This window comes from Stegastes partitus, unplaced genomic scaffold, assembly GCF_000690725.1.
Source record: "Stegastes partitus isolate 25-593 unplaced genomic scaffold, Stegastes_partitus-1.0.2 Scaffold436, whole genome shotgun sequence".
NCBI classification, from domain to species: domain Eukaryota; kingdom Metazoa; phylum Chordata; class Actinopteri; family Pomacentridae; genus Stegastes; species Stegastes partitus.
The window spans coordinates 358751-373865 of record NW_007578167.1 but is presented as its reverse complement, the minus strand read 5'-3'; the positions used below and the strand labels follow the sequence as shown (position 1 = coordinate 373865).

Below are 15115 nucleotides of genomic sequence, written 5' to 3'. Positions count from 1 at the left end.
AAAGAAAGTCCATCTGCCAAGTGGATGTGTCCACCTCACGGCCGCTACCTCCTCTGTTTTCCCCTCTGTCAGTCCTCTCTGTGCTCAGCTAGACCCCACACTTGGTCTGGCGCTACATGAGCATGAACTCGTGGCATCACAGTTTGCTGCTTGTGTCAACTGTTAGTTTTTGCTTTCAGACTGTATGCAAACAGACAACATTTCATTTGGAAAATGTGTCTGTGCGCCTGCAAAGCTGTGCACAGGGTAAAGGAGGTGACGGAGAGGCTGATGCTCTCTCTCTCTGTATCTCTCTGTGATTTTCTCTCTGTTTCTGTCTCTGTTGGTCTCTAACTAAACACTCATTATTTGGGTCACTTACTCTGCCTTTGAGGATTTCCCTTCGCTGGGGCACAGGTGTGAGCCTACCCAAACACCTGAAGGTTTACACCAGCAGGTTTTTCCACACATACAAGCACGCTGGAAAAATAAACACACACCACCAATGTGAGTGGTGTGCCAAATTCAAAGGTCTGAGATTTAGATTGAGTTAATCATTATGCACAAAGACAAAATTTTGCTTTTCGAGATGCCACCATTAGCATCATCTTCTAGCCGTCAAACAACGAGGTCAGGCGTTGGTCCCACCTTTGAGCCGATTCCAAAATTCAGATCTCAAAGAAAACATGAAGATATTTTTAATTTCACTTGCATTTGTTTATAACCAGTGTTCTGCAAACACCCGCTGGAACCATGTCATCCGTCTGTTCCATTAGACGTGCAAGCTGATTTCAAGTGTGTTTTCCCATCTCCTAATTCATCTGTCTTCATAAATTGTGATCTAGCAGTATTCTTACTAAACCTCCTTAGCCATTCCCGAGTTGCTTGATTAACAGGTGAAGAGTCCGACCATCCAGCAAAATCCTAGAATTTTTTCGTCCTTCAGCAAAGGTTGTTTAAGGTCTGAGATACAAGTGCAGAATCACCTCACCTCAAGGAAATTGGTGTTTACTGTCTCCTCCAATCACAAATGCAGTGATTACCCATCAGAGCCAATCATATCATTGGCCAGTAATCTGTCACTGGGAAAAATGGTGAACGGGGTAAACGTCAGAACCAATGATCTGAGACAACGCTGATGTGATGGACAGGTGGCCAGCAGCGGCTTTTAAGGCGGGTTGTGTTCTTGTGAAGGCGCTCGAGCGCCTCTGACATTTAGTAAGCATCGCCGTCCGACGCAATGACCTCGAGACACGGCATCGGAGAGGAGAGGAGTTAGTGCATCTTAAGAGATGTCAAGATGGGGAAAGAGTAGCTGCGAACTCACTTGACACATTTGGAATGGGTAGAGGGGAGGAGAAAGTACGACTAAAGCGGTGGAAATAAGTAGAAAACATAGTCAAGGAAGAGCGTGAGGAAGGCTAGTTAACAGTTAAATGGAGGGTAAAAAGAAGAGTGTTCTCAGTCCTTTAAAATTCAGACTCACTCAGCTGTTATCCAGGCAGAATATGTTGCATGTGGAGGGGAAAATGCCAATACCTGATCCCCTGAGACAGCCTCACCGGTTGATGTTAGCATCAAACATCCGACTGGCTGTTCCAACCCTTAACAGCGGTTTCACTTTAGGGCTTTGCTGTTTCAGAATACCGTTTGACAGCTTGCGATAACTCAACTTGACGATAACAACAAGTTTGCATCTTTTTTTTTTTTCCTTCAGGTTTTGGTTTCCTCTTGCTTCCCAAAGGCATGTGAACTAGAATCTTAATTGTCTTTAGGTGTTAATGTGTGAGGTTCAACAAACACCAGCTGTGTCACAAAGACTTGCATCATTTCATGTGCATTAATTGACTCCCAAACCAGACACAGTGGGTATGTCACACTGTACACACAGAAGAAACATTTGAGGGCAGTAGCCGGGATGCGCTGATCGAGGAAGTGATGAAAACTGCTGCTTGAACACAGACGTGTATTGATGCCAGATAATTTAGTGTAGTTGTGTATCCTGGCATGCTGGTGGTCATCAACCTGTGATGATGTGCTTTCGGATAGCTTTATGGGCTTACATATAAAATAATAGGCGAGGGCACATCGATCCGTGTCGTAAGTCATCAGACGCATCGCTCTGAGTCCTTTAGCGCTGCCAGCAGGGCTGCCGGACTTTTCAGGACATTAGACAGGAGTAAACATGCGTAGAGAGCTGCATGGAAGCTGTTACATTAAAACAATAAAATAATAGAATTGGATATTACTTTAATGTGTGACCAACTCACAGCTGCATGTAGCGTTTATGGATTCAGATTGGCTTAGAATAAGTCGTATGTTGTGTAGAAATCCTACAACTTTGCAAATTTAATAAAGCGTAGAATGAAAACCCTACTTGGTAACTGATACTTCAGTCTTCTATCTTTATTCAAGCAGTATATGAAATGCTTTATGTGAAAAGTAATTGTATCTTGCATGGGTATTAAATTATGTTCAAGTGTTTGCAGATCAGCACTCCATTTTCCCTTTCTGAGTACGGATATACACCTCCGCAGTCTTCTATAGTTATTATTATAATAGCTGCCCCAAAGGGGCAACCTTCACAGTTAATGGGACCATCAGGGTTTTGTTGGACCTATTTTATTCCAACATTCCTATCACACTGTTTAGCCAAGTGTCTTTCAATCTGATAAGCTTTTAAGAGCTCCTCTGGCGCTAAAGGCTACAAACATCTCTGCATCTCAGTTATCTCTGCTTTGTTTATTTTTATGACAGTTGGGCACCTCTTTGTTGTGTGAATCCTATCTTTAAAAAGTAGTTGTCAAAAGAAATAACAAGAGGTTACGTTTCCAGACAGAGATACAGTTCGAAGTGTCATCTGAAGTTCAGAGTGACTGTTGAAGTGAAGCCAAGAGACAGTGTCAACCATTTTTAAGGTCCACATGGTGCAGGATTGAATTGGACAGATCTGTAAAACAAATAAAAGTCTTGGTCACCCACTCTATCCCACTGCCTTTATCTTTTCCTCTTCGCTGACTGTTGGAACCTCTTTGTTAACTTGTCAAGGTGGAAAGGACGGACAACCTTTTCCTCCATCAACAAAAGGACAGTCAGCCAACCAGAAGTGCCGTGGCAGCCTCCTAACAGAGCAGAGCAGGAAGAGACACACATTTAGACAGATTCAGGGATTTCTAGGAATATCAGTCACTTGACAGATTGTTGTTTTGGGTATACTTTTGTAAAGAAATGAGTTTGTTGTACTGATATTCATCTGAATTTTAAGGAACTCTTGTTTTGGCAAATTTGTCAAATCTCTTGTTTGTGTGTTACATGAGAAGATCAATAGAATCACATGTCTGTACCAAAGTTATAGAGCTGGAGATTAAATTTAACAAGGGTGAAAGTAGCATAGTGTAACAAACAACAACTTTTCACTGCTGCATTGTTGGCAGTATGTCTGCTGGTAGGGTTGGGTGATCTTGGCAAAAGATTGCATGACAACCTTTTGGGCTAGAATCCTGATCTACAATCTGAATACCAAATTTCCCCCCAGATTTAGGTGAACTCATGTGGTCGCATGATTAGTTGTGTATACAGCTGCCTGGTTACAATGCCTGTCACTTCATCTTAAGACTACAGGCCCAACTCACACATCACTGCATCGTATTTTCACCCGTAAGTGGTGATTCATATTTCCGCTGCTTTGATGCTGGTTGATTTTCCATCCTATAAAACTAGCTGGCTAATCATTATTAACCGCTACAGAGCCCCTATCACAAAGTGACCAAATGGTCAACAGCAAATGATTCCAGATAGTTGATTACATAGCAGTGGTAGTTTGTGAAATTAAAACACCCCAAAAGGGAGACGTTTATGGATTAATGCCAGATGTTGGCAAATTATTCCATCCATCCATCCATCCATCCATCCATCCATCCATCCATCCATCCATCCATCCATCCATCCATCCATCCATCGTAATCAGATCCCTGAACCACCTCAGTTGGCTTCCACCCAAATGAGCTGCCACTCTACTCCGAGCCCACTCCAGACGTTCAAACCTCACACCCGATCTTTAACACTTAGACCAACTACCCTACAGAGGAAACTCATTTCAGCTGCTTGTGTCTGCGATTTCATTCTTTCGGTCACTACCCAGAGCTCATGTCCACATGTGAGGACTGGAACGTAGATCGACTGGTAAATCAAGAGCTTTGTCTTCTGGCTCAGCTCCCTCTTCACCATGACGGTCCAGTACAACGCCTGCATTACTGCTGATGCTGCACCACTCCATCTGTCCATTTCATGCTCCATTTTCACATCACTCATGAACAAGATCCCGAGATATTCAAACTCCTTCTCTTGGTAGTAAAGTACTACGATCAAGTGGGACCACCCCGGCTAACCCCACACACTGCAGCATTGATAGCCTTGGTGAAACGCACAAACAACGGGAATTAGTTACCAAGTTTGTCAAAGTACAAAGTAAAAAAAAACAGAATACTATTACCAGAAGCTCAAATGGTGGAAAAACTGGCAACCGCCGTGTATTACATCAATGAAGGTATTACATGGATTTCCAACACCACAACAGTCATTGAGCTCATGGACTTACACAACCAGCTTAAACTGCAGCTATTCAGAGTCCACACAGTCTTTGGTAAGAACAATTCACAGCAATGCATTTCAAGGATGACGATTCACTCAAGATTAGCCTTCATCCACTGTGCCGTCTCCTGTTGATAATCTAAGTTAGTAATCATGCAATCTAAGTAACACCTTAAAGATGCGGCCAGTAAGCTTTGTACTAATAGTGTCACAACCACTCATGCTTTTGCTTAGTTCAGTTGGAGTAGGGACGTTTGGACGTTGCTGGTATTTATCTAATGACATTTTCTGTGCCCATTCCTTCTGAATAACAGATCATGTTCCAAAATCAAGAATATCTTCAATTTAAGATCATTAAATCACCTACCCTCATCCATTGGTTACCAGTTAATCTCCAGGTGTCTACTCAAAAAAAACATTCCATCACGTACCTTATGCCTCAACCTGTTATTACAGGGAATAATACCGAACCAAGACACAGCATGTGTAGAGTGTAACCGATGAGCTATCAGCAGTATATCCAAGCAAGAAAGCAATTAGTTGTATCACCCAAAATGTGCTGCTATCCTTTTGGTTTTGAGTGGCATTCACTGGTTGCAGCTTTTCTGCTGAAACAATTTCTCCACTTTGTGTACATTTATTTTCTATTTACCCCCATTTCACCCTTTGAAATCTATACTCAGCCAACCATCATCGGGCCCATTCCATTACTCTCAGCAGATCCTTTCCTTTCCCACCTTGTTTCCTCCTTCTCCCCCCCCTCCTTCCCCTGATCAGAATGTGAGTTGATGGGTGAAAGCAGTGTTGCAGAAAGCCCTCCAGCATCAGCATCCATTCACATCAGATCACAGGCACTGTAGGAGAGAGGAGAGAAGGGAGGAGAGGAGGAGTTGAGACAGACTGGGCCTCAGCCAGAGAGCAGTGAGTCAGTCTGTGGGAAGGAATGTGGGGACGGAGGGAGCGCAAAAAAGAAATCCTGCCGAGTCATTCTGGCGTAGGATGCTCTCGTCACCTCCCGGCCTCGCAGGAATGCACTGCAGATGTGGATGCTATCATCAAAACAGGGTGACATGATGGGAGATAATGGTGTGGGAGGGAGGATGCACACTTCCAACATAAATGAGACCTGATCTCTGCACTTTTACTTGCCCCTTCGTAGGATTGGAGAGATTTTGTTGTTCTGAACAAAAACTCTTGTTAAACTTTATATGTCTGACTAGAGCTGCTTGAGTCTCTGCCCATGAAAGCTGATCAGCGTAGCTTCATATTGTTAAGAGAAATCTGAGGGTTTATCCCAGCAAGAGTCAGAAAGTCTGTCTTCAACTGTACGTTCTCCAGAAATCCACTTACTGGTTTGTTGGCATCGGTAAAGCGTCAATCAAATGACCTAAAATGCTAAAAAAAAAAGAATGTAATTATTCACTTCATCAGAGATGTTTGACTGATTAAGATTGCTGCAGGGCTGTTGATTTAAGGGTTTAATTCCCTCCTCAGCATTTTTTTTTTTTTTTCCAATGTAACCTTGTTACTGCAGGAAATGCACGTACATTAAAAACCTGTGAGGGTGACTTAACTTCTGCTTTGCTTCAGCTGTGATTTGGATCTCGGCAGGGAGGGCAAAAGTGCTCAGGAGATGCTGTAGAGACAATCTGCATGCATGTGTGTGTGTGTGTGTGTGTGTGTGTACGCAGTCCGATATTAGATCAGATTCTTGTTAACTGAGACCCTGTGGTACATTGGGGTCTCTAGCATCTCAGATAAGAGCCACTCTATCCGTTTTGGAGCTTTGCCAAATGGATACTGTGTGTCATTGACTTCTATTTGATTTGTGCTTTCTTAGTGATGGGCAATTTGTCCCATGTCTAAATGGTATTCAACAGTTTATCAGCTGCTGTTATTGCTGCTGTTCTTGCCTAATAAGCGCGTAGTTGTCTGCATTGTCTGAGATCATCATTCCAAGAAATGACAAACAGAATATCTGCAATCTTAATTACTCTGAAACTCAGATTTTTTTTCCAGAGGAGATTATTGGCCCGATAAGCATTTTTAGGAAGAGATTAGAATTTGATTAGAGATCAGTATATTTGATATTGGAATTAGACTAGTAGCTCTCTCAGTCATAACTCATCATCTTGTTTTCTTCTTAGTTTGTTTGTGTACCTTACACTTCAACCTTTTGAATCTCAAAACTCACCAGCAGGTGTGAAACGCAGATTTTCTCTCTTTCTTTTTTTAAATCAACAAAATGACACCTTTTATTGAAGCTAGAATCTGTAAAATCACACAGAATCATCATATTTTCAGCCTCATGTCGATGATCGAGCTAATTTTTTTTCCCCCATGTGCCATTCTGTTTGGGAAATTGAACAAAACTAAAGCCTAAAATTGGGATATTTAATCAAAATTACATTTGAAATGTGCAAAAAAACATGATTTTGGCTTTAACAGTTCCTGTAAAAAACTAAAAAAATCTGAAATCCTCAATGTAACCATGAGTACATCACTGACTCCACCATGACAGTCAGGGATACAGAAACCCTGATTTTTAGACATGCTTCAGTTTCAGATCTCTTACGGTAGAAGTGCTGCAAAAGTCATGTGTGAAAGGACAGCCAATGGGGAAGCAGCTCGACTTGAATACGTAGACTTTTCAACTACGAATACCTCTGTACGCATTGACAACTCTTATTACGAGCTTTAATACAGATGAGCAGATTTTTTACACATTTGAAAACCTGATTACAGATCGACAACTTCTTTTACACATTGACAAATCTCACTTCAGACGAATGGATTGAGATACAGACAGACAACCTCCATGGACAAACAGTTGTGCTACAATAATGCCCCATAGAAGATATTTTTGCATTTCCTCTACTTCTAGCCATGGTTGTGCTGTTTCCAGGTGTTTATGCTGCAGCGTCTGCAGTAAGTAAAAGTGTGACAGGCGAACAAAAATTCCCACAAACTGCTTGTGGTACCGAAGGTTAAATAACAACACTTATCAAATTTTGCCACTGCTTCACTGCAGCAGCGACATCCTTTCATTCCAGGAACTATGTCCTTTTCGTAGCACATTATTGTCTCGTCAGCCGTTCAGCAGTCAGCGGTCAGTGCTCAGGGGCAGTTTAATAAAAAGTTATTCAGAAAAAGGACATGTATCAGTAGATCAAGGCACTTTAGATCAAAGCGTGTGATTTCTAATGACAGGCGGGAACAAATTACTCCATTTCTAAGTATGATCCTCATTGATTGGAGCGTCTTGTAAATCCTTGCATCACAAAAGATGATATCCTGAAGTATCCCCCCCTCTCCTCTGGTTCGTTTGCAGAGAACTGTGCTCTCAGACATGCAGCCCTCAGTGCAGTAAGTCTCAGAGTCGCGCTGTGTGGCAGGCGTCTGTCATTTCTGAGGCAATGTGTTTGGCCCTGAGCCGGCAAGCTGGCAGCTGCCTTTGTGTGTCGTGACCACTCGAAGCTGGAGATTTTCACCAAGAGACACGTGCACGTACAACAAGTGTGAACACAGCTGACGCGAGTACGACTGCACAAACAGTATTTACACACATGGAGAAACGGACACACACATGCACTAACAAACTGTGAACAAATTTGTATAATTATGCTCCTGACACTGCCTCTCAGCTGGCCCTCTCACACTGGCTCTCAGAACACTTAATTAGTTAGCTTGTATGTGGGTACATTCACAGATCAAACATATTTATATTGCATACGGTGCATGTGCAGTTACATCAACTCAAATCGGCAGCTGGCAAACATGCAGCGGACTCGCGCGCAGACAAGAAGGCAAAGAAATACAGAGACAAGCAGACACAATATAATCTCTCTAAAATAAAACACGTGCACGCATGCCAGCCCTCATAAGCATCTGGTCTGTTTATGCAGATGCAAAAAGGATGTTAAATCCGGCAGACTGACTTGCTCACTGGATGTAGGGATGCCACAAGTGGTCATGTTGCTGTTGCATCTTCTCTGGTTAAGTGCGCCTGTGCAAATACGTGCATCTCAGTGATCAACAGTCCACATTAGAGTAAGTCAGCTCAAATCCCTGCAGCCCTGCCTCCGAAAAATCATGTTCATAAACAGCTAAAGACATATCTGCCATTGTATTTCATTTGTTTTTATGTTAATAGCCTCATTTTGTACGGAGTCCGTCTGGTGACATCGATAAGAAGTAAAAATATCTCGTTCCCATGCATTAGTAAATCGTGGCCACGAGTTATTAATGCGTGGGAACGACTAAGTTAAGTCGTGGCCTCACATCACTAATATGAAGAAACAAGAGAAGTTGTGGAGCAAATTTCACAGTGAGGTCATACCAGCTGTTGATCAAGGATAACGGGCGGACTTGCTCTAAACATGGAGCATTTAGATTTGATTTGACTTGAGTTTACCTTGGAATGAACTACACCCATATCCTGCGATCTCTTGCGATGAAACACTGTGTGATAATTATGTCGTTCTCATGCATTAATAACTCGTGTCTACGATTTACGAATGCGTGGGAACGAGTTATTTTTATTTCTTATCGATGTCTCCAGACGGGCTCCGTAACTTTGTGACAAGGCTTTAAGAAAACTACAGGAAGCAACTGCAACTTCTCAGAAACATGTTTGACAAAACGTGTTTGTAGTGTTTAAAGAAATACTATTTAAGAAAGGCTAATTTGAAAATGCATGTTATCTGACAGCAAATTAACTTGTGCGTCTCCATTTTTGATCAAACCACGTCATATGTAAACATAACCTACAGACCAGGCTATGTCATCAGGGAACCAACTGGTGATATTTATGCATCAAAGACTTCTGGTAGTTACTTTCTGCAAAATAACTTCCACCAAATATGAAGTATTTTTGACTTCATGTGTCCGATTACTCCTAAACTTTGGGCACAGTGTGTTAAAAGGGCTGCAGCTCCAACACACGTCTTTATGATTGACGTAAACCTACTTGAATCAAATCCGACATCAGACATTTAAATGTAGTGTCTGTTATTTTACAGTAAACTGAATGAGCTGAAGAACAAAGCCCAAAGAACTGTCCATAGACTTACTGTGTAAACTGTACATTTTAAATATTGTTTTATGTGTCTGTGCACATTTTGGGTTGGTGTGGATGAGATTTATGTCAAGCAGCCTGACTCCTCTCCAAAAATATGAATATATTCCTGTGTTTAAGCAGAGCCTTGGGGAAGAGAGGGAAGATGTGTGTGTGTGTGTTGCAGCAGGAACTGCTGATCTCAATACATCTCCAGAGAAACAGCATGAGGTCGACACACAGAGAGCGAGAGAGAGAGAGAGAGAGAGAGAGAAGCTTTCTGAGAATTTAAATATACAGAAAAGACAGTGAAAGTCACTGCAAGGGCATCTTTACACAGATTTGTGTTTTGTGTGTTTAGAGAATGCATGTATGTCCTTGGTTAAATGTTTTTCCTTCACTTGCTGCTCAACTGTTTTGTAGAGGTTAGAAGGTTTAGTAGCTGGATGCCGTTACCATCCCTTTGCTACCAATGCATAAATCATCGGACTTAGATACGACAGACCCAGATACTCAGACTTGTGTCTTGTGTCCCGAATGTTTGCGTCCCTGTGCTTCGACCCTCTGAACCCTGAGCGGTGTTTCGTTCCTGTCACATTTTAACTCACTGCAGGTTCATTTTTCACAGCAACATGAAGGAGGACGGCTCCGTGTACTATAAATAATTTTTAATGTGGTTTCATACATATCCTGTTTGCTGTGAACACACTTCCTGCAGTTCAACTAAAAAACCCCTATATTTTTGTATCATGACTACTGACTGTCATGGCTTCACAGTTGTGTCGTAGAATATTTAGTTTTTTGCAAAATCTTTTGAATGCAAAGAGTTATTTTTTGATTTTTTAAAAATGAGACATGTAAAGTGATTTTGATGAACTATCCCAACTTTAATCTTAGACTTGACTAGATTCCCAGACACAACAGCACGCCACAGATGAGTAGTTCAAGGACTGTTGGAAAGTTAAAGATCGAAAGATTCTGTCTGTTTTTACAGGTTTTGGCTAATAAATGGTTGTCATTTTATTTATTTGAGGGGTTTTTTGGCCTTTTTGCCTTTATTGGATAGGACAGTCCAGCGAGAGAGAAACAGGAAAGTGGGAGGAAAGGAATGGGGGAAGGACTTGCAGGAAATGGCCACGAACAGGATTTGAACCCACTGCATCGGGGACTGTAGCCCGTGAACATGGATCACCAGCTCAACCAGTGGAGTTCTCACAGCACCTGTGATTTGATTTTATTTTTAAAGATAACTTGCCTGTTTAACCCACCAGCTGATTAAGAGGTTTAACAAACATTATAATTTATATCAAATATGTTGAGTTTCCCAACATTTCTATCACTTGTTAACAAATAATTGAAAAACAAAAGCACTTTGGGTGCAAATGCATGATGCACATTAGTTATACTCAAAAAAACAGCTTAGAGGGTCGGTATTTTTCATATATACACACTCTATTGGGTCCGGCCAGACTGAGGCACCCCTGGAGCAGACAGGGTTAAGGACCATCACTACAATGTGCTCGTTTGGGATTTGAACCCAGGACCTCTCACACCCAAAGTGAGAATCATACCCCTAGACCAACAAGCCCCACGTACAGTTTATGTGGCTCATTGGTAGCAGAGTGCGTCCCGACTTGTGCATTGCTAATATAAGGATGTTAAAGCATTAGGGCTGCAAGGTGGCTCGGTGGTTAGCACCGTCGCTTCGCAGCTAGAAGGTCGCTGGTTGGCGTCCCGGTGAGGACACCCGGGATCTTTCTGCGTGGAGTCTCCATGTTCTCCTCGTGCAGTGTGGGTTCTCTCCAGGTTCTTCCTCCCACAGTCCAGAAACATGCTGAGGTTAACTGGTGATTCTAAATTGTCCGTAGGTGTGAATGTGAGTGTGCTTGGTTGTCTTTCTCTAAGTGTAGCCCTGTGATAGACTGGTGACCTGTCCAGGAGTCAGCTGGGATAGACTCCAGCCCCCCACGACCCTAGTGAGGATTAAGGTGGAGAGCTGATGGATGGATGGATGTTAAAACATTAGGCGTTGGCTTATTTTGATGCTTTCCAGGATTACATTACATACAGCCTGATTCTATGTTCAGTGTCAGTTTTNTTTTTTTTTTTTTTTTTGGCCTTTTTGAAAGTGGGGGGAAAGGAATGGGGGAAGGACTTGTAGGAAAAGGCCATGAGCAGGATTTGAACCCACGACCGCTGTGCCGGGGACTGTAGCCCGTGTACATGGGTCACCGGTTGGTGTTCCGGTGAGGACACCCGGGATCTTTCTGCATGGAGTCTCCATGTTCTCCCCGTGCAGCGTGGGTTCTCTCCGGGTTCTCCGGCTTCCTCCAACAGTCCAGAAACATGTTGAGGTTAATTGGTGATTCTAAATTTTCCGTAGGTGTGAATGTGAGTGTGCTTGGTTGTCTGTCTCTAAGTGTAGCCCTGTGATAGACTGGTTACCTGTCCAGGGTGTCTCCTGCCTTCACCCTGAGTCAGCTGGGATAGACTCCAGCCCCCCGTGACCCTAGTGAGGATTAAGGTGTAGAGATGATGGATGGATGTTAAAACATTAGGCGTTGGCTTATTTTGATGCTTTCCAGGATTACATTACATACAGCCTGATTCTATGTTCAGTGTCAGTTTTATTAATTCATCGCCTTCTAGATAATCTGATTCTAAGTGGAAAACATTCTTTATTTGATCTCGGTGTAATATTTTCTTGACGTGCTGCGTCTACTTAAGCCGTCTTTGACAGGAGATATTACACTCAGATATTATACTTGTTGTGCTGAGTGACTTCATCGGGATTGCAAAGGAAATCCTCCTCTTCGTCCTTCGTGTTGGAAATACACGTCAGGAATAAAGAAATAAAATGGATGCGGCTTTATTCCTCCTTCCTGCGTGGAGGGGGTTCCACAGCTGGGGAACCTTGTTATAGACACAAACCTCTGAAGTCCACAGGTGGGGCTCAAAACCGCCGCGCAAAATCTAAAGGATCACTGGGGGAGCTGAACGACCTTGAAATATTAGCAAGCTGGATTACCAAGGTTGTACATTATTATTCCACAGATGGGTTGGAGGTTGAATTGGAGGATGGATGAAAGTGCAAAATGATGAAAAAAGGATGAGAAGATGAATGGATACCCACAGTTAAGGAGGGAAGGGTTTATAACCTCTCATTAAACTTAAGTCTGATGGATGGATGAAAGGAGGAGACGGGGGTGATAATGAAAACAGGAGAATTATGGGTGCCTCTTTGCCCTCCTGTATCCTGTGGGTGTAGAGAAAAAAAGAGGCTGATTGAATGACTCAAAAAATCCCTTTTTGGTTTTGACACTCTCATCTTGACTGCCTCTGCCTGCCAGAGTGGTAAATAGTCGTCTCCAAGTTGTGCGTAGCAGGTCTCTGGTTATAATAGGATGTAGAGGGATTTTCTGTCTGTTGAGGTTTGTCCACCTTCTAACACTTCTTGTCTCATTTCCCTCTTTTCACAGAATAACTTTCTGCCACCTGCCCTTCCAGAGTAAATGGTTGTACATCGGCACAGAACGAGGAAACATCCACATTGTCAACGTGGAGTCCTTTATGCTCTCAGGCTACGTCATCATGTGGAACAAAGCCATTGAACTGTAAGTGGCCTCGTCCGCTTTCTGACCCCTTGATGCGCTTTTATAGATTTTTATCCCGAAGGTTCTTAGCCTTTGCTCTCCTTTTATTCCTTAAACTCTGCACAACTTAGCGTGTTGTTGTGAGTTTTTGTCATATGAAAGATTTTTTTTATCGTCCAAACTGAATCACAGATGAACAAAAAGTTCCTGGCCTCACCCAACAAGGGGCGTAACTGCATGTTTTAAAGCCGTATGTCATCGTCCAGAAAACTCAAATGCCTGAAGCAATCAAAGGAAAAAGGAGAAGAAGGCATGGAGCTGGGTGCTGTTGCTCCAGAACAATGTGCAGGTGGCAGAAGCAGCCAAATGTGGCTTCAAACTGTTGCACCGTAAACCTTCCTAACCCGACCTGCACCTAACTGCGTCCCAAAGTAAAATCCTACCTGCTTAGTCACATTTTTCTAGAGTGACGATGAAGTCAAGCGTGCTGCTGAGGAGTATCTGGAGGCTCAAGGTGTGTCAAGGGATGTTGAAGCTTTAACGCTATTGGACCAAATACATTAAGGTTACAGGAGACTGTGTTGAAAATGAATGCAAGAACAATCTTTCTCTTGTGACGTTGTTTTGGTCAGACAGAGAACTTTCTAAAGTACCCTCATGGCCAATATATGAACTCATTCATTCACCCAATTCATACAGCACAGGTGGCAAAAGCAACCAGATGTGACTTTTGCACCTTATTCACCTTAACCTGCATCGTCTAAACTAGAATCTTCCTTTTGCGGTCGCCATTTTCAGAGTGATGTTAAAGTCATGCACGCTGTTGAGGAGCATCTGGACTCATGATGTGATCTTCTTCTGTGAAGGGTTAGTAAAGCTTGAACATTGGTGGACCAAGTGTATTAGTTTAAGAAGACTGTGTTGGAAAATAATGCAAGAACAATCCTTCTCCTGTGACGCTGTTCTGGTCAGACAGAGAACTTTCCAAAGTGCCCTCATGGACCAATATTTAAACTCATTCATTCACTCAATTCATACTTCACAGGTGGCAAAAGCAGCCAAATGTGACTTTAAACTGTTGCACCTTATTCGCCTTAACCTGCACCGTTTGACTTCTCTTTCCTACGTTTAAAAACCACCTGCATGGTCGCCATTTTCCTAGCGATGATAAAGTCATGCATGCTGTTGAGGAGTATCTGGAGACTCGTGATGTGACCTTCTTCTGTGAAGGGTTAGTAGAGCTAGAACAATGGTGGACCAAGTGTATTAGAGTTAAAGAAGACTGTGTTGGAAAATGATGCAAGAACAATCTTTCTCCTGTGACGCAGTTTTGGTCAGACAGAGAACTTTCCAAAGTGCCCTCATGGACCGATATTTAAACTCATTCATTCATTCACTCAATTCATACAGCACAGGTGGCAAAAGCAGCCAAATGTGACTTCAAACTGTTGCATCTTATTCGTCTTAACCTGCACCGTCTGACTTCTGTTTCCTACACTTAAAAACCACTTGCATGGTCGCCATTTTAGTGATGTTAAAGTCATGCATGCTGTTGAGGACTCATGATGTGACCTTCTTCTGTGAAGGGTTAGTAAAGCTTGAACATCGGTGGACCAAGTGTACTAAAGTTAAAGAAGACTGTGTTGAAAAACAATGCAAGAACAATCTTTCTCCTGTCCAGTGAGGCTGAGAACTTTTTGAAGCACCAGATCAATATCTAAACTCATTCACTCCCTCCGTTCATATCGCCTGTACCCAAACGCTGGGCGTCTGTCGACTCACCTTGAAAACGCTCAAAGTGAGGTGAGGAATGCTGCTGTGTAGTCGGCATTTTACCTTTCGAAAAGGTTATTGTGCTTTAAATATAACGAGATGAGAAAGGATCATTAGTCAGTGT

At 42.6% G+C, this 15115-nt stretch overlaps 1 protein-coding gene across 2 annotated transcripts in view; it reads left to right on the top strand.

Moving 5' to 3' along the window:
• The window catches only part of stxbp5a (syntaxin binding protein 5a (tomosyn)), a 113810-nt gene that overhangs the window by 44222 nt on the left and 54473 nt on the right, over positions 1 to 15115 (top strand). For both annotated transcript variants that reach the window (XM_008286162.1, XM_008286163.1), the window contains exon 5: positions 13105 to 13239. In XM_008286162.1, the coding sequence (XP_008284384.1) occupies positions 13105 to 13239 (135 nt within the window). The remainder of the gene's footprint in view (positions 1 to 13104; positions 13240 to 15115) is intronic.